Source organism: Typopeltis vanoorti, chromosome 16 (genome assembly GCF_054136105.1).
Source record: "Typopeltis vanoorti isolate ZY-2024b chromosome 16, IOZ_Tvanoo_1.0, whole genome shotgun sequence".
NCBI lineage: Eukaryota > Metazoa > Arthropoda > Arachnida > Uropygi > Thelyphonidae > Typopeltis > Typopeltis vanoorti.
In genome coordinates this window covers 77,989,436-78,016,825 of record NC_143564.1, presented here as the reverse complement: position 1 = coordinate 78,016,825, position 27,390 = coordinate 77,989,436, and the positions used below count along the sequence as shown (strand labels likewise).

General features: G+C 34.5%; 1 protein-coding gene across 1 annotated transcript in view; it reads right to left on the bottom strand.

Annotated features, from left to right (window-relative positions):
* Positions 1-27,390, bottom strand: part of epsilonCOP (coatomer subunit epsilon) — a 145,905-nt gene that overhangs the window by 72,926 nt on the left and 45,589 nt on the right. Inside the window, exon 5 of the mRNA XM_090406607.1 lies at positions 4,086-4,139. Within this exon, the coding sequence (XP_090262733.1) occupies positions 4,086-4,139 (54 nt within the window). The remainder of the gene's footprint in view (positions 1-4,085; positions 4,140-27,390) is intronic.

The window sequence follows — 27,390 nt, the reverse complement described above, 5'->3', positions numbered from 1 at the left end:
TGTACAGAGAATTTGAAATTGGAAGTGATCACTATTTAGTCTTGAGCAGAATAAAATTGAATTTCATATTGAAAAGAATAACATGTAAGAAAGTTTTAAAGCGAATAAAAGTTGAGCAGCTCTCAGATGTGAACTGTAGACTAAAATACACAAAGATTATTGAAGAAAAAATGAAAGAGTTTGAGAACAGGAATCAAACCTTGGAGATTCAGTGGCAAACTCTGAAGAAAACATTGATTGATTGAGAAGCATGTGGTGAGATTGTCTGCAAGGATAAAAAAAATCAGAACTCCCTGGTGGACACAGGAAGTTAAAGAGGCAGTGAAGGAAAAGAAGAAAGCATATCAAAAGTTCCTGGCAAATAAGTCAGCTTGTGCTCTTAGAGAATACAGAGACAAATGCAAGAATGCTAAATACTGTGTAAAACTAGCTAAACAGAAGTCATGGGAGGACTTTGGCAATTAAATATCAAGAAGGTGGCAAAATATTCTGGAGGTTGTTGAAGAAGCTTAGGAATGGAGGAAAGAGTGCTGTAAAAGGAGTTAGAGATGATAAATGTGACATGAAAACGGGAGAAAAAGATATCCTTGAAGTATGGAGTAATTACTTTGAAAAACTGCTAAATGAAACAAGCAGTGATGACAGCACAGTGGTAAAAAACACTGACTAGGCATGCAGGCAGGAATACATATCCATACTTGAAGTAGAAAAAGCCATCAAAGGCTTGAAATGTGGAAAGGCAGCAAGAGTAGATGATATTCGACCATAAATGCTGGAGTATGGTGGTATAAGTCTTACAGTGGCTGCACTGCATAGTTCAGAAAGCTTGGACAGAGGGACGAATACCCAATGATTGGAGTAGAGCTCTCATTGTACCCATATATAAAAAGGGAAATAAAACTGAATGTGAGAATTACAGAGGTATTTCCCTACTGAGTGTTCCTGGCAAGATCTATGCAAGTATACTTGAGAAATTGTTGAGAAGAATTATGGAAGAAAAACTTGGTGAAGAACAAGCTGGATTCAGGCCAAACAGAGGCTGTCAGGATCAGATCTTCACTTTACGACAAATAGTCGAGAAAGCATGGGAATATAACAAAGATCTGTATTTAAGTTTTGTCGATTTGGAAAAGGCATATGAAAAGGTGCCAAGAGAGAAGCTATTCAATACGCTGCAGTTATATGGTGTCAATGGGGCATTATATCAAGCAATACTTAGTCTTATTTGAGTTGTAAGTCAGCAGTTAGAATTGAAGGTAGTACAGGAAGATGGTTTAATGTTAAATCTGGTGTGAGACAAGGATGTACATTATCCTCTCTGTTATTCATTATCTATATGGATCACATTATGAAGGAAAGTGGTATTAAACATGATATCAAAATTGGAGATGTTAATGTCAGCTCTTTGCTTTATGCGGACGATGTTATACCTCTAAATAAATCCGCTACAAGTCTGCAAGATTCTCTGACTAAATTGAATAGCTGTTGTAATAGATATGGTATGAAGATCAGCAATAAAAAGGCAAAGACAATGAAAATAGGCAGAATCACTGAAAATGTCAACTGTGTTGTGAATGGAGAGCCTGTGGAACAAGTAAAACATTTCAGCTACTTAGGCACGATTTTTAGTGAAGATGGTAAATTAAATAGAGAAATAGACAACAGAATCAGCAAAGCTGGTATGGTGGGAAGTCAATTGAATAAATTCATATGGAATAAGAGAGAAATTAGTCAGAACACTAAATTAGCTGTATATATACAAGACAGTGTTCAAACCAGTTTTAACTTATGGATCTGAGAGCTGGGTCAGAAGTAAAACACTTGACCAAAGACTAGAGACCGCAGATATGAGAGTCCCGAGAAAGATTAGAAGCATGAACAGATGGCATCAATGGCAATATCATATTAAAAACGAGGATATTAGGAAAGAACTTGACATTGTCAGCATCCCGGAATGCATTAGCAGAGCTAATCTCAGGTGGTATGGTCACTTAAACAGAATGGGCGAGGAAAGATTAGCAAAACAAGTGTTCTCTGCCAGGTTGGCAGGAAAACGACCCAGAGGAAGACCAAGATATAGGTGGATTGATACAGTACAAAGTGCCTTAGACGTTAGAAATATAAGATCTGATAATGTTGGAGTCTTGACAAGTAACAGACTGATTTGGAGGAAAATTGTAGATAGGAAGTTAGTAATGATGTACTTTTTTTCATGTAGTACCATCATATCTTGTGCACCCCTTGCGGATACATGGCATTAATCTGATGATGATGATGATAAAAAACTTATTGTTTAATACTGACCATATACAAATATTTTAACATTCTTTGCCTACCAGTTTCGCTAGCAAACTGTCTAGCTTTTTCAACGCGTTGACGTAAACGTATAAAAAATACTAGTAAATGCAAATTGAAAGGAACATAAAAATGTTGTGAATACTCTAGTAGCTAAGGTTGCACGTTCGCGTAAAAAGACTGAGTTAACTTATTGTTCTTAATCATTATCACGCACGCGTGTTTGTTGTAAACACATAATGTGATTACTAGCTAGCTGTAGTTCAGATGGATTTAGAGAGAGGATGAGGTTTTTCCATGAACTGTTAAGAATAGTACCCTGGTTTTTGTAGAGGTTTACGCCAGTTTTTAACACTACTGCGGCTTCCTTGAATAAACGATGTCTATAATCGTCATCTAAATATGGCATGGAGCTATTTTGCCACTCTATCGTGTGGTGAGATGTACAGAAATGATGTGCTAAGCCGGAAGAAATACTTCTGTTGTGGTTTACATCACGAACGTGTTCTCTGTCTGATCTCCAAACTTCGTGAAGTTTGTCCGCTGTAGGCAAGACCACAGGAGCAAGGAATGTAATATACTCCTGGATATTTGTAGAATGGCACCTTGTCTTTTGCTGATCCTAAAAAAATGTTTGATGCTGGTGGTTAGTTTGAAGATCACTCTGATGTTGTGGGCTATTAGTATTCTGGCTATTTGATAAGAAATTGACTACTTGATGAAGAGAATCACTACAGAAGAAATGTGCTGGGAGTTTGGTTCTTCTTGTCTGGGGTTATCACTGTATAGATATTTTTTGATGATGTTCAGAGGGTATCCATTTTGTGATAATGTTTTGGCTATTAGTGAGATTTCAGTCTGTGTATCCTCCTCTTCTGATATAAACTTACGTGCTCTATTTTTCAACATATGGATAATGCTTAGTTTGTGTGTCTTGTGATGGTTAAAAGTATAATGAAGGTATCTTCCAGTGTCTGTCGGCTTTCTGTAAATAGATAAATTGGCACTATTTGATTGTCTTTTTATCAAGATGTCTAGAAAATGCAGATGGTTGTTTTTTTTCCAACTTCCAGAGTGAATTTTATCTTGTAATTAATTATTTATAATAATTAATATTATTATAAATAATTTCAGTTTGGTTTCACTAAAATCAACCAAATTTTTTCTTCACTGTTTCTTGCCACTTTTAGCAGCACTTTCACAATTGCTGCATCTCCATTTGTTTTCTATATTTCAAGGGTATTAAAAAAAATAATAATAATAATAAAATAGAACAGTATATTTACATATACCATTATGCTTTTTTATTATCCTTGAAATACACCCACACTACTAACATGTGGAACATGTTTGACAATTGAAGAAAATTCAGTATGTCACAGAAAAATGAAGTAATTACTGCCCAAACATTTTCTGCTGCACATTGTATAATATATTGATAAACTCCAAGCAATGTAAAATGTTCATAATTGCAGTATTCTGCATTTGTAAGATGAACTGGAGTCACAGTTTATCAATCCATGCAATGTTTGTAAAATCAAAAACTGCTTGTATCATGAAAGTTCTAAAGTAGAGGTTTGCATGTATAATTTTCCTCTTTAATGCTTTACTTACTAATGCAATTAAAAAATCTCTGGATACTCAAAGTGTCAGCAATAAATACCACTGCCACCCTTTTTTTTTTTCCCATCATTTAGTTTAAAAAAATTAAAAAGCTAACACACAAAACTATATATTCAGAGTAACACGTTTTCAGTTTTAACCTCTTAAAGAAAAAAAAAAGTACTTACTTGGCAAGGTCTATTCTATCAGTCTTAAGGTATGTCTGCAATATGAGTGCTGAACTGTTGAAAAAAAAATCATTTTGCTACATTAGAATTTGTTACTAGTAATTAATGAGTTTGGTTTTTTTTTTAAATATTCTTTATTTCTATATTCAGGATAAAACTAAAGTCATATCTGCTTGCTTCCTAGTATTATCCATTACCTTCACAGGTGTAAAATCATAAGTGACATCAATTAAATTTGATGTCTATGCAAAGTTAACCATAACGGGTGGCTAATATCAACAAAATGAACGTAAGTTTAATGATATTTAACACGAAAAAAAGTTTTTCTTTTTATTTAAAAAAATACCCTATTTAACTTAAAAAGATTTCACATCTTGTCCAGAAAAAACACTATAAACATATCTATTTCACATGGGATTCACAAACCCACAGTCTTTTCAGCATATCAGATTTCAAACTGCACCATTAAGGTTGATAATATCAGGTCAAACTAGTTAACATCCTCAAATAAAAAAAAATAATAAAATTAAATTAAAATTAAAAAAAATCAAGCATGTCTCAATTTATTTTATGAAATAAGTTGGCTAAACATTCAATTCAATAAAATTTTGTTCGAACAAGTGGATATTATCACTTGTCACAACACTGGCTAACAAATCCACAACTTCTACCATTATCATCGATCAGTTATCAGTATGAACTTATACAATCTTTTGGTTATTGGTAGCAGACTGAGATAAATAGAAAATAAAGAAATTAACACAGAAACATCTGAATGGCCAAGAAAACAAAAGACAAAACACAAATTTAGAAACGTACAAAATATTATTAGCTGATTTCAAACAAAGAGTTTGAAATCAGCTAATATGCAAAGAGATTTTGTGATGAAAAATATGAAATGGCACACAAGAGAACTTTAAATTTTCTTTGATAACTGAAATCAAAAACTCTGATTATATTTTTTCAAAAAAGTAATAAAGTAAGAAAAACAACTACAACAATAACGATTGTACTCCCCCCCCCGGTCACTGGATATTTGTTAAAAGTATACTTTTATATACTTTTAACAAATATCCAGTGCTTAACATCTGTATACAGATGTTAAGCATTGGATATTTGTTAAAAGTATTTCCACTTGGTTATACTATAAATTAGAGATGCCAAGAAATTATATTCTTGGTTTCATCCTTTATCCAAGTGTAAGCAAACAAAGTTTGCATGTTGAAAGTTTATTTTTCACTTGGTTAGAGTATAATAAATTTAGTTTAATCCTTTATCCAAGTGTGAGCAAACAAAGTTTGCGCCTGAAAGTATCTTCAGGACTGGGGTAAGGTGGTACAACACCAGGGAAACTCCTTGCAAAGGTGGAGCAAGCTACCAACGCTCCTGTCTCATTATCTCCTATGATGCAAAACACATCTCCTTGCAGATATGTCTAATGTTATGCATTAAGGGAAGGGCCACTTCCCTTAATGCATAACATTAGACATATTTTCATTAGACATTTTATCTTCTCTCCATGTGAATTTGTGTGCATTTTTATGTTGGAGCATGATGTTAGTAATAACTAGTCTATATCCTGAGCAGGAATCTAGCAGGTACTTATTATTATAAATTTGCTCTTTTCTCCAAATTTTCCCAAAACATTCTTATATGTCTGGTAATCATTTCCAGCTCTGCTGTTTAGAACTAAAACAAGGACCAACTTTTCCTTTTTTGGAAGTTTTTTCACTTGGTTAGACTATAATAAATTTAGTTTAATCCTTTATCCAAGTGTAAGCAAACAAAATTTGCGTCTTAAGTATCTTCAGGACTGAGGCAACTCATGGTAAAGGTGGACCAAGCTCTGATCACTACTTGTCTTAGTATTATCTCCCATAATTATTTTAGTATCTCCCATTATGGGAGATACTAAAATAATTATGGGAGATAATACTAAGACAAGTAGGGATGAGAGCTTGGTCCACCTTTACCACGAGTTGCCTCAGTCCTGAAGATACTTCAGGTGCAAACTTTGTTTGCTTACACTTGGTTTAATCCTTTATCCTTTAAAAGGAAAATAATAAACTAAATTTATTATTTTCCTTTTTTATTATGCCAGCAGCCTTATTGAATGACTCAAAAAATTCCTTCATTTCTTCCTTGGTAGCCTTTTGAGGGACAATAAGCACAAATAAATCTGATTGTCCAGTTACTCATTCTGATATTTGCCCACATCACTCTACTAGGTATTACCTGCCATTCAAGAAGATTAACTCTATCCTCATATTTAATGTTGAATATTATAGCTACTACTTTTCCCTGATTGTTATTGAATGCATACAACTTTTTTTGTATTTGTTAATTAGAAAGATCTCACCTGTTTTTGTGTTCTTTGTTTCGATAACACCTATTATGTCAATCTGGTGCTTATCCAATTATTCATACTTGATATGTTGATATTGCCAATCTTGACTAAATCCCAAACTACCAACCCATCCTCGTTCAGTATCCAAGTAGATACCCAACGCACCATGAGAATGGCGAGTATTTGACATCAGGTAAGCCCTGGTCAATTCTCTGCATTCCTGAAAAGGCCATGTGGAGGTCTCCTCCCAGTTATCCAGCCTTGACCCTTAAGCACTTCAAGTGATTTGTTCCACAAAACAATAATAATTATAGTTATTATAGACTGTTACAAAAGAAAGATCTACTAAAACACTTTTTAGGTGTTTTGCTAAATGCACAGCACCCATTATTCCATTACTATTGATAGATTTTATAGAAATTTATTATTTGAGATCCTAATTAAAATCTTTTCTTAATTCTGAGTTTAAGAATGTGTGAACTAGATTCTTCTCTTGGAGAGTAATGTATGAATAGGTTGCTAGTGTTTGTGGATGTTTTCTCAGTGAATAAGTCAGTTTTTAGTGGCAAAATATTGTGAAATGATATAAAATAATAATTTTGTTATTGGCTGGATAGAATATAATGAGCTTACCAGTAGATCTGTGGTTGAAAGTTTGTTTTCACGTGGTTATACTATAAATTAAAGATGCCAAGAGATTATATGCTTGGTTTAATCCTTTATCCAAGTGTAAGCAAACAGTGATGTGATGAATGGACTACTTGTGAGGAAAATGCAGAATTAATCGCACTTGTGAAAAGTGATCCCAGCTTTCCAGAGTTTCTTCCTGTTCATTTATTCATCACGAAAACCTGGTAACCAGATACTTCTAGTAAGAAGGTGTTATGAACTCTGTTCTTGAAACTGTTAATTTCATATGCTTAAATTGAAGAACTGGAGCTTGAAGATAAACCCAGTGATGTCTTTTTCTACTGCACTGTGAGGTGGCTGTCAACAGGCAATATTCTAAATAGGTTTGTGGATTTGATGGAGCCTATTATTACTTTTCTTGAAGAAAAGATTCTATCCTCAACTGGAAAATGATGAATGGATGCAAGACCTAATGTTCCTTACTGATATAATGAATCATCTACAAACTCTCAACTTGATACTCCAGGAGAAGGATAAAATTGTTTCTGATCTTACTCTGACAATTTTCAGCTTTCAGAATAAAACAAGTTTTTCAAAGAGACATACTGTGAAGAAACTTCAGTTACTTTCCCAATTTCAAAAGGAGAGTAAATACATTCCGTAATATGGAATTAAGACCACAAACTGGAAGAATACAAAGATAAATTACAAGGACTGCTTGATAATTTCCTAGACAGGTTTAGTAAAACACTTGACCAAAGACTAGAGACCGCAGATATGAGAGTCCCGAGAAAGATTAGAAGCATGAACAGATGGCATCAATGGCAATATCATATTAAAAACGAGGATATTAGGAAAGAACTTGACATTGTCAGCATCCCGGAATGCATTAGCAGAGCTAATCTCAGGTGGTATGGTCACTTAAACAGAATGGGCGAGGAAAGATTAGCAAAACAAGTGTTCTCTGCCAGGTTGGCAGGAAAACGACCCAGAGGAAGACCAAGATATAGGTGGATTGATACAGTACAAAGTGCCTTAGACGTTAGAAATATAAGATCTGATAATGTTGGAGTCTTGACAAGTAACAGACTGATTTGGAGGAAAATTGTAGATAGGAAGTTAGTAATGATGTACTTTTTTTCATGTAGTACCATCATATCCTGTGCACCCCTTGAGGATACATGGCATTAATCTGATGATGATGATGATGATGATGATATAACTGAATTAAAAATATAACTGAAAAAAAAACCTATAGAAGCTGAAGCCCTGGCTTTGCCTTCTTATAAATCCATTCATGGTTGATGTGATCAATGATTGTTGTCCAATTCTTGAACTTCTGGTTACAGATTCATCTGCTGTGGAAATGGAACTAACATAATTACAGGAGGATCTGGGTCTAAATATGATTCATAAATCTCAGTCTACAAATGAGTTCTAGAAGCAAGGTTGAGAAATAAAATATTGTAGAAACAACTCATCTCAATTTTCAGCACAACATGCTGCTGTGAATCACTGTACTCTGTAATGAAGTTTGTGAAGTCAGAGCATCATGCAATACTTACGAATCAACACCTGACAGAGCTAATTCATACTGCCCTGACAACCCATCAGTCAGATTTTCAATGACTCACAGCCAAGATGCAGACTCACAAGACCTCTACCAGTAGTAAATAGCCTCATAATTGTAGCAATGGCTATTTGTGTCATAAAAATATTATGATAAAACTATAATTTTGTAAGGTGGTATCTGATGAAAAGACCTCTAATTTTATTGGTTTACATGTTTCTTCCATTTTTGACCAGATATTTATTAGAATAAATATCATTAAAAAGATATGTTTTTACTCCTTTTATTTTTGGCAGTCTCATTTAATATTAATGAAATGTAAATTTGCATATTTCTCTTAGATGTTTCCACAGTTAATTACTGTATTAAATACACTCAATATAATTAAAACAATGATCAGTCAAGATTTTGAAAACATTTGGTATACATGTACTTTGTGAGTTTTGAAACTAATACAAATTAAAAGTTTTAATTACTACGTACATAAATAAATATTATTACATATATATATTTCTTAATATCTATATAAAATTTTTGTAACAAAATATGCATGTAAGAATAAAAACGTGTGTATAATATTTCATGTCTTGAGGCTCTGAAACATCTGAAGTTTATCGTATGTGACTCTTATATTAAGCAAGTTTGGCTACCCCTGTTTTATGAGAATGTGAAAGGGAATTATCAGCTTTTCTGATCATGCTGTTTAATTTACACCTCTATACTGGGTGCCAATGGAGTGGAAAGAGGGTAAAATAGTCTTGCTACATAAAGGAGGCTCCAAGACAGAAGTAGCAAATCCTGCTACTGGATTTTTTATAGTATCAAAGAACCAATCTAGCTATGCTGCCTTCACTTGTATGTAGTCATGACCTGATTAATTGTCAGACATACAGAATTTTCTGTTAAGAAGAAATATATGTGGAATTCCAAGCAGGTGATTATGACAAGCTGAGCAGTCAGCTCACGGCATAAGAATTTGGAGAATTTGGGGATGGTGGTGGTGGTGCATGGGAGGTGGTCAAGGTGGTGTTTGAAGAAAGCAGTATCAGACTATATACTCTAAGACAGAGGAATAAATCAGGTAGGAATTAGATAGCTGAATAGCATCATTACATAGGAATTGCAGGAAAGGAAAAATCACTAAAAATCAATGACGTTCTTGCTATTCCTAAAGTATGGGAAATTGTCATACAAAATTGTGTAAAATAATCTCTTTATATATGTTATCTTTTTTTTTCTTCAGTTATATTTTAATTTAATTCTATAACATGCTACTGTATGCATACTGAGATTCCATTGTAATCATGCACCTTAACTATGTTATTCCTAGTACTGTTTGAATTATTGTACTGAGGATGTCCCAAGATACTTGGGATGAAATATTTACATATTAAAACTTATCACTGTGGTTAGTACGTGTGTTTTTTAGTGATGAATTCACCACGTTTCATTGTATAAAAAAGGAAAGGAAAAAGTTATAGAAGGAGATAAAGAAAAAAGTGATCAGCATACCCATAAACAGTCAAGGCATGGGCAAGAAGGGGGATCTGCATGGTAACAAGGCCAAAGCTGATTATGAGAGAAAGCTAGCTGATGAGGCCAAAAATAAATCCTAAACATTTCTTTTACTATGTGGTAAAAGGAGGAATTACTATCAAAGGATGACACTGATAGGAGAGAGAGAGATAACCAAATAGTTGGGTCACTGAGCAATCATTTTGCAAGAGTGAAATATCACCAGCATCTGGACTGGGGCGGGGGGAGTAACAATCGATGCTGGATGTGAGATTGCCTGAATGGGAGAACAAAGGCAGAAGAATTAAAGGTGCTTAGAATATTGCAGAACTTCAATGCAAACATGGCCATTGGATTAGATGGCATATTGGCCCATGTATTATGAGAATATGCAAGAGAATTATCAATTTTTCTGACCAAGCTGCCTAATTTACACCTCAGTACTGTGTGCCAATGGCGTGAAAAGAGAACAAAATAGAGTTACTGCATAAAGGAGACTCCAGGACAGAAGTAGCAATTCCTAGGCCAATCAGTGTCTCAGGAGTAGTAGTTAAGGCACTGGAGAATTAATAAATGACAGAACTCAGGACTGCATGGATATGAATACGATACATCATAAGGTGCAACATTGTTTTGTGAAGGGTAGGTCTTGCCTTAGTGACAATGGAGTTGGATAAAGGAAATGGCTACTCAGTGATACTGCTAGACTTTGTAAATCATTTGCATTAACTGGAGCAAATGGGGATGGATATGAATTTGGTGATTTGGATTAGTGGGTGGCTGATGAGCAGATATCAAAGGGTGGTTCATGGAGGAGTATCCAGGAGAAGGAAGCTGAATAATGGAGTACCACAGGACTCGATACTTGGTTTTCTATTGTTTAATTTGTATGGAAAATGACTTGACAGGAGATATTCAGTTGTTTGCTGATGATGCTAAACTGGGAAGAGCAATATCTAATGAAGAGATCCTGCAGGATAATTAGACTGGCAGTATCTATATCTAATGCAGGGAAAGGGAGGTTATTGTTCCTCTGTATAAGACAACATTTGGACTACTGTGCACAATTCTCCTGGATTCTATGGGGATGAAGAAGTGGTCAAGAGGATTCAAAGGCAAGTGACAAAGATTGTGGTAAGTCTATGGAATGCTTTCTATGTGAATGGATTGAAGGTTCCTTGTAAAAATTTTGTACAAGCGTGGTTAGCAAGTGTATTAGGACTAAATTTTTTGCTTCAAGGGTGTTGAATCGGTGGAATGAGTTGCTAGAGGCGATTATGAGTGTTTTGTCAGTAAATTGTTGTTTAAGACATACCTGTACCATGAGAAGTTTCTTTTAATTAAAATTCAAAATACAAGGAATATATTTCAGCCAGAATATTACAGGCCATCACTAGTGGTGACAAAAGTTAATTATAATGTAGATATGAACAATGGACCAAATTGAAAAAGAGCCACATAAAACAACACAATGCTGTAAATGAGTGAATACTGCAAGATTCAGTGGCAAACCCTGAAGAAACATTGATTCTGCCAGAGAGGCATGTGGTGAGGTTGTGTGCAAGGATAAAAAAAATCAGAACTCCCTGGTGGACACAGGAAGTTAAAGAGGCAGTGAAGGTAAAGAAGAAAGCATATCAAAAGTTCCTGGCAAATAAGTCAGCTTGTGCTCTTAGAGAATACAGAGACAAATGCAAGAAAGCTAAACAGTGTGTAAAACTAGCTAAACAAAAGTCATGGGAGGACTTTGGCAAGAATATAGAAAATAAATATCAAGAAGGTGGCAAAATATTCTGGAGGTTGTTGAAGAAGCTTAGGAATGGAGGAAAGAGTGCTGTAAAAGGAGTTAGAGATGATAAATGTGACATGAAAACAGGAGAAAAATATATCCTTGAAGTATGGAGTAATTACTTTGAAAAACTGCTAAATGAAACAAGCAATGATGACAGCACAGTGATAAAAAACACTGACCAGGCATGCAGTCAGGAATACATATCCATACTTGAAGTAGAAAAAGCCATCAAAGGCTTGAAATGTGGAAAGGCAGCAGGAGTAGATGATATTCGACCAGAAATGCTGAAGTATGGTGGTATAAAAGTCTTACAGTGGCTGCACTGCATAGTTCAGAAAGCCTGGACAGAGGGACGAATTCCCGATGATTGGAGTAGAGCTCTCATAGTACCCATATATAAAAAGGGAAATAAAACTACATGTGAGAATTACAGAGGTATTTCCCTACTGAGTGTTCCTGGCAAGATCTATGCAAGTATACTTGAGAAACGGTTGAGAAGAATTGTGGAAGAAAAGCTTGGTGAAGAACAAGCTGGATTCAGGCCAAACAGAGGCTGTCAGGATCAGATCTTCACTTTACGACAAATAGTCGAGAAAGCATGGGAATATAACAAAGATCTGTATTTAAGTTTTGTCGATTTGGAAAATGCACATGACAAGGTGCCAAGAGAGAAGCTATTCAATACGCTGCAGTTATATGGTGTCAATGGGGCATTATATCAAGCAATACTTAGTCTTTATTTGAGTTGTAAGTCAGCAGTTAGAATTGAAGGAAGTACAGGAAGATGGTTTAATGTTAAATCTGGTGTGAGACAGGGATGTACATTATCCCCTCTGTTATTCATTATCTATATGGATCACATTATGAAGGAATGTGGTATTAAACCTGATATCAAAATTGGAGATGTTAATGTCAGCTCTTTGCTTTATGCGGATGATGTTATACTTCTAAATAAATCCGCTACAAGTCTGCAAGATTCTCTGACTAAATTGAATAGCTGTTGTAATAGATATGGTATGAAGGTCAGCAATAAAAAGACAAAGACAATGAAAATAGGCAAAATCATTGAAAATGTCAACTGTGTTGTGAATGGAGAACCTGTGGAACAAGTAAAACATTTCAGCTACTTAGGCATGATTTTTACTGAAGATGGTAAATTAAATATAGAAATAGACAATAGAATCAGCAAAGCTGGTATGGTGGGAAGTCAATTGAATAAATTCATATGGAATAAGAAAGAAATTAGTCAGAACACTAAATTAGCTGTATACAAGACAGTGTTCAAACCAGTTTTAACTTATGGATCTGAGAGCTGGGTCAGAAGTAAAGCACTTGACCAAAGACTAGAGACCGCAGATATGAGAGTCCCGAGAAAGATTAGAAGCATGAAGAGATGGCATCAATGGCAATATCATATTAAAAACGAGGATATTAGGAAAGAACTTGACATTGTCAGCATCCCGGAATGCATTAGCAGAGCTAATCTCAGGTGGTATGGTCACTTAAATAGAATGGGAGAGGAAAGATTAGCAAAACAAGTGTTCTCTGCCAGGTTGGCAGGAAAATGACCCAGAGGAAGACCAAGATATAGGTGGATTGATACGGTACAAAGTGCCTTAGACGATAGAAATATAAGATCTGATAATGTTGGAGTCTTGACAAGTAACAGACTGATTTGGAGGAAAATTGTAGATAGGAAGTTAGTAATGATGTAATTTTTTCATGTAGTACTGTCATATCCTGTACACCCCTTGAGGGTACATGGCAGGAATTTGATGATGATGATGATAGCTATTGTTACAACTGATATCTTAAGAATGTAGAATTCTCAGCTATCATGGTGTAACATGAAGAATAAATAAATTAAAAACCCTGAATAAAAGATAATAGATGAATTAATTAAAAGAAAAAGAAATATTTTTACATCCAATAAAATATATAAAATATAAAGGTGTTTGTTGAACTAACTAACAAAAAGAAAGAATATATTAATGTTGTAATATGATATAAAAGAGAAAATTTAACTAAATACAGAAAAGGATTAGTCATAAGAGATGGTATATGAGAGGCTAGAGATTAAAATATTAAGTGAATTCATAGAGAAATTTTGGAAAGGGGATTAAGTTAGAGGCTAGCGAAAGAACAACAGACTATCGCTCAGGGCCGATTCCCGGATTGAGACATCATTACGGGCTCGCCGACCAAAGGACGTTTGGCAGAAAAACGCCACCCTAATTGGTCGGTGAAGTAAAATCAAGTAAGGAGCGGAGAAAAGAAGTTAAAGAAGGCACCATTAGGAGAGCAGGTATAAAAGGGTTGGAAACCCCCCCCCCATGGCTTTTTAGAGAAGTAGGCTTTCAGACCTTTTTGGCTTTTGGTTTTTGGTTCTGTTCCAGGAGAGTTCTTTGTGAGCTCCTTCGTATGGGTTTCATGGTGTTTTCCTGAGTGGCAAGATTGGAGTTATATCTCCGTCGTCACAACATGGAAACAAAAGTATGCGAAATTTCGGTTCCGTATTTCCTATGTAAGAAGCGAAGAATGCCATATAGTCGAGGAGAAGAAAGCATATTCTTTGAGTTTCAACTTCAGTGACAACCACGAAAAATGGAAAGCTGTAAAGAAATCGATATCCACGTCGCGAGTTGCACAGCCGTTATTTAGACGATTCAAAGTGTGTCCTGAATAACGAAAGATAAAGACCGCGTAGATATAGTTCAATTCAATAGGGAACATAGGAGAAGCAGATTATCGGAGAGGTTATACCAGGATACTTCAATGAGAAAAAGATAGAGGCCCATATGGAAAACTCAGGAAAGAAAGGTACTGTAAATTATATCTCGTGTTAACTAAGATTCGTCTGTATTAGTTATCATTATTCTAATACTGAACTGTCGAAGTGACCAAGAAAACAATACTAGGACTTTAGTATCTGTCAGAATATATTGAAAGTAAGCTGGCTAGTGTTAATGTTATATGAGTATTTAAGTGTTCTGAGAATTTTGCATGTCTATTATATTGTATAAGAAAGTTTAAATGTCATAGTTATGTGTTAGTGCAGTAAATGGTTTAGTTAAGCTACTTAAGTCTGAATAGTTAAATAGTGTGAATTAATCTTATATGTCCATGTCATATGAAGTTATGTGTTGAATGTGTATGGCGGCATGATCGTAATACCCATTATAGGATCATAGCTTAATTATTTATGATAAGCTAATGTCAGTTTGTAAATATTTAGTATAGCATTGAATTCAGTAATAACTAAAATTTGAATTGTACCATGTTAAGGAATTTAATAAACCTTTTGTCCAATGATAAAACAGTTGTCTGAAATTGCTGTCCAATGCACCACTTGAAAAATTACGAACCTAATCATGCGGGAAATTAATGTGTTAAGAAACGAGATAAAGTGTCACGACTGCAACATAGTTACACTTTCAGACATATTTTAGTTCTTTCTGCTTGTTTTTGTATATAATATCTCAAACTAAATATCCCAAAAGGGGCAGTATAATACAAATATTAGGGGTACTAAGGAGAGAAATAACTTAAGTATTAGTAAAACTTTTGGTGATATCTTGAGCATAGATAATAGCAGAACATAGATAAGCGGAAATTATTAGATAGAATAAAAATCATAAATTGGGACACAACACTATTTAAAAAACAAAAATCCTTATCTTCTTATGGTGCACCCTGTTAGATATTTACCTGGATACTGAACGAACGAGGATGGGCTGTCAATTTGGGATTTAGCTAACCAAACTGTATTCTTATCAGCTTAAACTTCAATGTAAAATGATGGTACAACAGGACAGAATAGCTGGGAAATCGTCTGGTTTAAACAAGGCAACTGTTTTCATCAGAGAACCAAGATGAACAGCTCAAAGTCACCTACCGGAACAAATCATGGAACACATCCAAACTCGATATCAGCAGAGCTCAAGATTGGTACTATCAACATAAGAAGCATGAATGGAAAAGAAATGGAACTAGCAGAAGAATTGGATAAGTACTAGACTGACATAATTGGTGTTACTGAAACAAAGAAGACAAAAACGGGCAAGATTTTTCTAATTAATGAATACAAAAAAAAAAGTTATATTCAAGCAATAACAATCAGGGAAAAGAAGGCATAGCTATACTATTCAACACTATATATGAGGATAATCTTGAATGGCAAGCAATATCAAGTAGAGTAATGTGAGCAAATATCAGAATGGGGAACTGGACAGCAAGACTTATTTGTTATCTTCCTTGGTATTTCTTTTGTAGGACAATAAGAATACCAAGGAAGAAATGAAAAAAATTTTTGAGTCATTAGAGATGACAGCTAGCACAATAAAAAAGGAAAAGTTGGTCCTTGTTGAAGATCTGAACAGCAGAGTAGGAAATGATTATCAGACATAAGAAAAATGTTTCGGAAAAATTTTGAGAAAACAGCAAAGTTAATAATAGTGGGCAACTCGTATAGAGAGGCAACTGGCTGCACATCACTTGCCTTAGTATCCCATAATGCAAAGCACATATTCTTATGGACACGTGTAATGCTATGAATTATGGGAAATGTCACTACCCAGACCAGTTTTGACCTTTATTGATGTCTCATCAGTTGGAGCCAGACCCAAAAGTGATACAAAGGTTAAAGTGATGTAGAAGTCATATTTCCATATATAAGTAGCCAAAAGGTGTCACATATTATTACTAAAATACTCTACATTAGAGATAATGTTGAAAATTTTTCCATTTGGTTATATTATAAATTAAAGATACCAAGAAATTATATTCTTGGTTTAATCCTTTATCCAAGTGTAAGCAAACAAAGTTTGCACTTGAAGTAACTTCACGACTGGGCTACTCATATATAGAGGCAGTGACTTCACATCACCTTTGTATCCTATAATGCAAAGCACATATTGTTACGGACCTTGGTATCACTTCTAGGTCTGGCTCCCACTGATGAGATCTCAATAAAGGTCGAAACCGGTCTGGGTAGTGACACTTCCCATAATGCATAGCATTATACATGTCTGTAAGGATATGTGCTTTGCATTATGGAATACTAAGGCAAATGACGTGAAGTCATTAGCCTCTATATACAAGTTGCCCAGTTACTTCACACGCATGCTTTGTTTATTTGCACTTCAGTAAAGGATTAAACCAAGAATATAATTTCTTCACATCTTTAATTTATAGTATAACCAAGCAGAAAAACTTTCCACATTGACTATGTTATTTTTGACAGTGATGTTTTCCACTGCTTCAGGACATAAAAGTATGCAGAGGATTTGAAACAGACAGTAATTACCATTTAGTATTGAGCAGGACAATATTGAACTTCTTGTTCAAAAGAAGGGTGTGTGTAAGAAAGTTTTGAAATGAATCAAAGTTGAACAGCTATCAGAGGTGAACTGTAGACTCATATACATCACTGAAGAAAAATGGAAGAGTTTGAAAACAAGAACCAAACCTTGGAGATTTAATGACAAACCTTGAAAAAAGCAATGACTGATTCAGCCAGAGGTGCATGTGATGAGGTTGTCTGTAAGGAAAGAAAATCAAAACTTATGGTGCCACGAAATTAAAGAGGAAGTCGAGGAAAAAAAGAAAAAATATGGAAAGTTGCTGGCAAGTAAGTCACAGTTTGTACTCTTAAATAATACAGAGCAAAATGTAAGAAAGTGAAGCATTGTGTAAAACTAGATAAACAAAATTCATGGAAAGACTTTGGTAAGAACACAAAAAATAAATATCAGGAGCAAAATATTGCAGAGGCTATTGAAAAAGCTTAGAAATGGGGGAAAAAAGTACTGTAACAAGTATCAGAGGTGATAAAGGTGACATGAAACTGAGGATAAAGATATTCTAAATGTTTGGAGTAATTAATTTGAAAGACTGCTAAGTGAAGCAAGCTGTGTCAGAACGTTGATAGAAAACTCACAGCAGGAATACATGTCCATACCTCAACTAGAAAAAGCTATCACAAACCTGAAATGTGGAAAAGCGACTGGAGTAGATGATACTCGACCAGAAATGCTAATACAGTAGAATCTGCTTATTGTGATCACAGATATTATCATCAATCGGCTCTTGTAATCAAAATTAGTCAGTCTCAAAACACACCATTTAAAAGGAATTAATAATAATCCGTCTATTATAATCAAAGTTCCGATTATTGTTATCAAAATCCTTGAATGTTTAGCCTTTCGTGTCTCAGAATTCTAAGAAAAAGGGTTAATCAGGAGAAAATTTGACAAAGAACATTTGTAGAAATTTGACTGTTTTATTAATCTTCTTTTAATCTTATTCTTCCATAAATCTTATATCTTCAAGGCAAATGGGCGGGGGGGGGGGGTATAAATACAGTCTAATTGCGATTTTTCGAGTTTATTTTCGTGCTCTCTTTCAGTAAGTGAATTTGACTTTAAGTGCTTGTTAAAACAGCCCTTAGAATTACGACAGAAGCAAGTAAAAAACGTAAAGATTTATCTTTTCAAGAAAAGCAAAGAATTTTTTTGGAGTGCTATGATAAGTTGCCCAAAATGAGTCAGCTAGTGCGACTGTACATATCACAACCACTCTTGTGCAAGACCTTAAAAAACAAATCAAACATTGAAACTAATTAGAAGAGATCCCAATCTGGTAAGGATATTCAAGTTGAATCAGCATTAAAAATTTGGTTTAGTAATGTTCGTGAAAAAGATGCTTCAATTAATGGGCTTTTGATACGTCAAAAAGCAGAAGAACTTGCAAAAACAATGGGCAAAGAAAATTTCACCATAACTGATGGATGGTTTAACAGGTGGAAAAAGCGAGAGAATATTGTGTACAAGGGTATTATTGGTGAAGGAAAAAGTACTGATTTTTTTTTATCAGCTCATGCGTGGATTAAGACTGAGTGGCCAAAAATTATTGCTGAATATTCTCCCGAGGATATTTACAATGCAGATGAAACAGGACTCTATTTTCGTGCAGTGGCAGAGCATGCTTATTTGTTTCAAAATGAAAGTACTAAAGGATTTAAATCTTCAAAAGAGCGAGTGACAATTCTTTGTTGTGCTAATATGAAAGGTGAGAAATGAGAGCTCCTAGTAATTGGAAAAAGTAAAAATCCTTGGTGTTTTAAAGTGTCAAAAGTTTGCCTGTCGACTACTGTTCTAGTGCAAATGCTTGGATGACTAATGACATTTTCAACAATTAGTTAAGTGGGATCTTAAATTAAAGTGAAAAATTGTCATGTTAGTAGACAAATGCACTGCACACAAACAATTTATCGTTAAAGAACAAGTAATTTTCTTGCTTTTGAACACTACATTGTTAATTCAACAATGTGACTAAGTCATCATACAAGCTTTTAAAGCTTATTATCGCAGAGAAGTTCGTGCAAGAATTATATCTGAACTTGATTATATAAAAGACCAATCTGATGCAAGTGCAATTGCAAAAAAAAAAAAAAAGATTTCCCTTCTTGATACATTGCGTTTGGTATCAATGTCATGGAAGCAAGTTTCAGAGAAGACTATTGAAAACTGCTTCCAAAAAGGTGGATTTTTTTAAGACAAACTCTGAAACTTCTTCCAAAGAACTTGAATAGCTCACAAATGAAATTTTTGATAAAACCCCAGACCTCTTGGTAGGAACTAGGTACATCAAAAGAAGAATTTGAAAATTGGTTGGATATTGATAACACCTCAAAGTGATCGCTACAGTGACAGTGTCAGGAATATGTCAAGCTGCATCCAATGAGAGCTTTAAACTAATAGAAGAAAGTGAATCTAATACAGTTGATTAATGGGCCTTTGATAACGTATAGAAGAACAAATTTTAGAAGCCTCATCCAATCAATGCAAGAAGCTCTATGAATACTTCGTCACGGTGTGCAACATAGAGCGACAAACTTCGAAAGGCATTATGAGTATGAGCAATTTATTCATGAACTACTATATTCAAAGACATGACAGACAACACTAGATAAGTTATTAAAATAAATTTTATGTTGTTGCTTATTAAAAAGTTGTTTATAATAATAAATTAAATAATGTTAACAACAATAAATTGAAATAAATGATGCAATTTTTTATATCCTCTGCTTAATGTTATCAGCCGGTTATTGTTATCGAAAAGCAACTGTCATAAAGTGATCACAATAAGCGGTGCCTACTGTATATGGAAATAAAAGTTTTACAATGGCTACACCACATAATTCAGACGGCATGGTTAGAGGGTCGAATTCCAGATGATTGAAGTAGAGCGTTCATAGTACCCATCTATAAAGAAAGGAATAAAGCTGAATGTGAGAATCACATTCAGTAATTCCCTAATGAGTGTTCCTGGTAAGCCTTATACAAGCATACTTGAGAAACAGCAAAGAACAATTATGGAAGGGAAGCTTGGTGAAGATCAAGCTGGATTCAGGCCAAACAAAGGTTGTTAGGATCAGATTTTCACTTTAAGACAAATGACTGAGAAATCTTGTATTTAAGTTTTGTTCATCTGGAAAAGGCATGTGACAAGGTGCCAAGAGGAAAGTTCTTTAGAGTCCTACAGTTATATGGTGTAAATGGGACATTATATTGAGCAATACACAGTCTATATTTGAGTTAGTATTTGAGTCAGTCAGCAGTTAAATTGAAGGAGGTACAAGATGGTTTGATGTTATGTCAGGTGTGTGACAAGGTGTACATTATCACCACTCTTATTCAATATTTATATGGATCACATTATGAAGGAAAGTGGTATTAAATCTGATAACAAAATTGGCAATGTTAATCTTATCTCTTTACTTTATGCAGATGATGTTATACTTCTGAATAAATCCAGTACACGGTGTGCAAGATTCCCTGACTAAATTGAATAACTGTTGTAATATGTTTGGTATGAAAATCAGCAATAAAAAGACAAACATAATGATAATAGGCAGAAACACTAAAACATTAACTATATCTTGAATGGTGAACCTATAGAACAAGTAAAACATTTCAGCTATTTAGGCACAATTTTTATAGAAGATGGCAAATTAAATATTGAAATACACAACAGAATTATAAAGCTGGTATGTAGGGAGTCAGCTGAATAAATTTATATGGAATAAGAAAGAAATTATTCAAAACACTAAATTAGCTATATACAAGACAGTGTCGAAACTAATTTTAACTTATGGATCTGACAGCTGGGTCAAAAATAAAACACTTGATCAAAGACTGGAGACCTCTGATATGAGAGTTCTGAGAAAAACCAGTAGAATGAACAGATGTCATCAATTGCAGATCACATTAAAAATGAGGATATTAGGAAAAAACTTGCCATTATTAGCTTTCAGGAATGTGTTAGTAGAGCTAATGTCACTTGAACAGAATGGGAGAGGAAAGATTAGCAAAACAAGTGTTCTTTGCCAGGTTGGCAGGAAAAAGACCAAGATATAGATGGATTGATACAGTGAAAAGTGCCTTAAAAGAACGAAATATAAGATCTGATAATGTTGCAATTTTGACAGATAACAGATTGAGTTGGAGGAAAATTGTTGATTGGAAGTTAGTAATAGTTTAACTTTTTCATGTAGTACTGTTATGTCCCTATCTTACGATCTTTGTTTGTTTGTCTTACAAACTTCCTTTGTCTATATTCTTCTAACTTCTGAATTTAAAACACCACCAAAATTTCTACTAATATCTGAGCTATTGTTCTCTGTGGTATCCCTAGTATTTGTATTTTAATTGCGCCCTTTGGGATATTTAGTTTAAGATATCTTATACATAAACAGAGAAAGGAACTCAAATAACTGAAAGTGTAACTAGTGCAGTCGTGACACTATTTCTTATTACTCAACCTTAATTCCTTAAACTTCCCGTTCCTTAACATTAATTCCCCACGTGGTTAGGCTAGAATGTTTCTAAGCGGTGCACTGGATTAGCAATATCAGACAACTTCTTTTATCATCAAAGAAAAGGTTTATTATTTCTCTAAACATGGTACATATCAAAATACTCATCTAAATTACTTACACACTAAAATTTGCTTAATACAAGTAGTTGGGCTATGATTCGACAAAGGTTACCATGATCATGCCGCCACAAAATTTCATACAAAACATGAATTCACTTAACATAAAAGTTTTAGATCATCACACATTAATAGATTATTCAGCTCCAAGTACACTAACAAATACATTAACTACTCTAGCACATATTTATGACAATTCCGATTCTCTACACATCACACTAGGCATTCAAATTCCTCAGGCTACTTGGTTACTCAATTTACACTAATCAAACTCAATAATCATTAACACACAACTATGTCTTTAACTTTCCTTTTACAATATAGTAGGCACTCAAAATTCTTAGGATAATTAATTATTCACAGATTATCAACTCTAGCTAGCTTACTTTTAACACTCTCTATCGAACTCTAAAGTCCTATTATAATTTCTCCCTAATCACTTTAACAGTTCCGTAATATGACAATGGTATCTATCACATGCAACTTCTAGTTAACATAAGCCAAAATTCACAATACCTTTCTTTAGCTTCACTTACGGGCCTTCACCTTCTACTGAACGAACTTGCTTGCATAACTTCTTGCAATTCAGGGCTATATGAACATCTGAATAAGGGAATAGCTTTCCCGTTCACTTTCGATTCCTTGTTGTGGCATGAGGATATATGCCATATCTCTCCACTCAGGAACACCGTGAAATCCACTAGAAAACCAAACTAAAACCACCGCGACTATCCAAACGTTTCTTCTCTTCTCACAAAAAGGCAAAAGGACTCAAGCCTCCTTGACCACCTAAACATCTCCCCCAAGACCCAAAAGAGCCTACTCCTTGAAATCCAAAGTCAAAAAAGAAAGAAAAGCCTCGAAAGGGGGGGGGGTTACCAACCCTTTTATAGCTGCTTCCCTAACGGCGCCCTTTCTTACTTCTTTTTCCCACCTCCTACTGGTTTTCCGTTTGTCTACCAATTGGGTGGAATTTTGGCCGCCATACGTCATTTTGATCGGCAACTCGTAACGAAATTCCTATCCGGGCATAGGACCTAAGCGATATCCCGTTATTTCTCTTGTTAGCCTCTATCTTAACCCCCTTTCAAACCTTTTCTCAGAATTCAACTTAAAGCTTAATCCGTAGCCTCTTACATAGCGTATTTCATGACTCATCCTTTTATACTTATGCACTTAACTCTTTCATTCTTAATCGCATTACTATATTAATTCTTAGTTAGCTACTTATTTCACACAAATTCCTTGTTTAGTCATAATACATCTTAATACATTCTTTTCTTTTGTTATCTTAACTGAACAATAGACCTTTACATTTTACTCAATTTATACTGGATGCAAGAATATTACATTAACTAAATTATCCTTTTTATGCAGGGGGTTTTATTTATGTTATTTAATTTTCATGTTACACCATGATAACTGAGAATACTATATTCTCAAGATATCAGGTGTAACAGTACTATCATAATTATCATGTACATCCCATGAGGGTACATGTCAGGAATTTGATGAAAAAAAAACATATACAGGTATCCCTCAATTAACGCGGTTAATTAATCCCTTGATGTTGCCGCGTATATCAAAATCGTGTTAATCAAATCTAATAATAAATGGTAAAAATTACAATTCGTCCATGATCGATTACCGTATTAAGAATTCGTTTTATATGGTACTCTTTTAGGAAAGATAAAAAATTAATGCAAAGGAAATGTTTAATAAATACTTGTACCTACATTATTTACTGCATTTTTTTTTTATCAAAAGAAGTTATCAAGAGTCGTTTGAACAGTTTTAGTTTTTTTTCTTATCAGCATAAATTCTACGATAACAAGAAAAATGACCCTCCATACCTCGGCAAACAAACAATGAAACATAAAGAAAAAACACTGCAAATATAATACATAATGGTACAAATTAAGTTAATATTGAATCCAACATTATTTCATAGCTAAATATAGAAACTACAAGAGTTTCGTGCCGAATATATAGAAACTAAAAGTTTCGGCAGATGCAAGCATAAGCAACCTTATGGGCAACTCATAAAGGTGGAGTAAAGCTCCAGATCACTTTCCTTAGTATTTTCCATAATGTAAAACACATCTCCTAGAGGATATGATAATAAATATTGACTCCAACATTATTTCATAGCCGAATATAGAAACTACAAGAGTTTCGTGCCATATATATAGAAACTAAAAGTTTCGACGGATGTAAGCATAAGCAATCTTCTGGGCAACTCGTAGTAAAGGTGAAGTAAGCTCCAGATCACTTTCCTTAGTATTTTCCATAATGTAAAGCACATCTCCTAGAGCAGCGCTTCCCAAACTGTGGGCTGCGGCCCCCTTGGGGGCCGTTAGTTTTGTTGAGGGGGCCGCGAAATAATGAAAACAAATTTAAAATGTTTTAAGACTAAGTAGATTTTTTTATTTTAAAAGAAATGTATTTAACTTTTATTATTTATGATTTCTTTTTTGTTATTTTTTATATTTTAATGGAAAAATTCACACATTGGTGTTGGTTCACAAACTTTGCTTCCTGCGTATTTCGGTGCTTAATCAATATTAGTAAATATTGCTTATTCATATGTTTCATTTCAAAGCAGTGGTTAATTGTATTTACTTTGAATGCTCTCCAGGGAAGCTCCAAATCTTCCTGTCCCTTTCATCAGGCGTTTGTAATCAGGGACTTGATACTGACTTTATATACATATCAAAACTCATTTTATATTATCACTGTCATCCGAGCTAGTTTTCTGTTACCAATAAAAGTTTTGCATGTACTTCACACATGAAAAAAAGCTTAAACAAGTTCATGTGGGGAGATAGTAACTCGCTTGCAGTGGTAAACAACAGCCCTCCCTAACAGCCACTATACTGCAGAGGCAATAAAAACAAGTACTTTTATTATGCCAGTGATTAAGGTATGAGCAGTCTGTGTAATATATTTCTCAACAAATAGTGCAATTAGAGACAACTGGGATAAAAACACACTAATTAATGAATCACATGTCCCCTCATACAGAAACTATGCTGTATAGACTGAAACAAAACCATATGTTGCATGGGCAAACACAGTATCTAACTAAAAACTACTGTTATTAATTAGATGTGTGTGTGAGTTCGATTTCCCAAGGCAGCAATAAAATTCAACCGAATGCGTTAAAATTCTTAAAAGTGTTAAAACCAAGTAATATATATATATAATGAATGTTATGGCAGTTTCACATATGGAATTCGGTTGAAGAGAGTTAGCATTTCAACTCAATTGTCAGCTATGCTTTTATGTTTCAGTTGCGCAATCTTTTGTTAATACCGCACCAATCATATGCACGTTTTAATAACCTGCCTCTGTCTGTTTCGCGTTAGGCTTAATTACCGTAAAGGGAGAAAAGTCACAAAAGAGAAAAATGTTCCTGGTCCGGGGATTCCCTTATTCAGGTAATATTCACTAATTTCATGTTATCAGTATGTGGTGTGCCAGTATCTGTAAGTGGTGATATTATTTGATCTATTCTACGTTAAAAAATTTAACCCTGGGATGGATAAGTGGCTGATAAAAAATAAAAAAAAAATCCCACAAACAATCAGAAGAAGCAGAAACAGACTCAAAAAAAGGACAGTATTTCATATTTTACCAGAACAGCCCGCATTGTCTTCAGAACCAAACGGTAAGAGGCAAAAAATGTAATATATGCATTTGATTTTTGCAATATTCGCTGTGTATGTTTTGTATTGAATATAAATACAATAAATATTATAATAATATATCTCTCTATTACGATTTTTTTCGAGGGGGGCCCGTGAAATATTTTAATTTTTACAAAGGGCCCTGACATCCAGAAGTTTGGGAAGCACTGTCCTAGAGGACATGTATGATAAATAAACCTTTGGCTCTCTATTTCAGTGATACATGATGGTTTATTTATTTTCAGTTACAATCTAGAAATTATTGAACAAAGAATAAAAAACAACTAAACATTGCTATACTGACATCGGAGGTCGCGGTATCTCTCAGATATAATTTACTGTCAAATATCACAAACCTTTATATAACGTGTGTTAAACCAAATTGACAGCAAAAAAACAGTGCAGAATATCATTTGTAACATATGAATGCAAAGCTACACATGACCTCCAAGCTATACACTGAATTGTGTAAGAATATTTATATTAAATATTTTGCATGTATCTCTCAGATCAGCTGCGAGCTCTGCAGGGTTAAAGGTGAATTAATCAAAACTTTTGCTATTAATTTGATTAATGCATCAATTAATTTCGACGCGTTAATCAAATCCCGCGTTAAGCAAGGGATACCATTATATATATGTGATTGAAATAGGACTTTCCCATGTCATAGACAAAGAGAAAGAGGAAGTCGTTCTGATGTTGAAGTAAGGCCTCAGCACTTTCTTTAAACAAACGAATTTCTTCAAACTTATACGAACATCGATGAAGTAAGTGTGTTGAGGATATTGTGGTCTGTATCTATTCCATACTGCGTCCCAGATTTCCCACATTTACTGTTGCTAACATAAGATTGGTGTTCTTGTATTCTCATTTCTACTGAGCTTCTAGTATGTTCAAAGTAAGAATAACGACAGTCACAGGGAACTTGATAGACACCAGGGAGAACTAAAGGAGATCATTTATATTTGGAAGATGAAAACCATGTTGATAATTTTGTGGATAGGAAGAAATGCAGCCACTAAATTATATTTCTTAAGAATTCTCGAGATGGGTTACAACATGCCAAAAATGCCAGATATCAGATTTCTAATGAATAATTAATATTGCAATATTCCCTGAGTTATACCATTGAGTTTTATGTATAACATCACATGGCTCTTACTTTTTCAAATCAATCCATTCACGTTTAATTAACTATTGTTGCCGATGGGGGTGCTTAAGGGTCAAAGCTGTATAACTGAGAGGAGACCTCCACATAGCCTTTAAAGGAATGCAGAGAACCAACCAGGGCTTCTGACCTAATGTCCAATCCTCACCTTCTCATGGTGCACCCTGTTGGGTATCTACTTGGATACTGAACGAACGAGGATGGGCTGGCAATTTGGGATTTAGCCGACCAAATTGTATTCTTATTGGTTAAACCAAAATAAAAAATGATGGTACTACGTGACAAAATTTCATGACGGCTGGGGCGTCGCCTGGTTAAACAAGACCCCCCATTGTTTTCGCCAGGGAACCAGGGCGAACAGCGAAAAGTCAGCTACTGGAACAAATCTGAAAACAAACCCCAACTCAACATCACCAGAGTTAAAGATCGGTACTATCAACGTAAGAAGCCTGAATGGCAAAGATATGGAGCTAGCTGAGGAGATAAGTACCAGATCGACATAACAGGGGACTGAAACAAAAAAGACAAAAACTGGTGAGATCTTTCTGAGCAATAAATACAAAATCTTATATTCAGGCAATGACAATCAAGGAAAAGA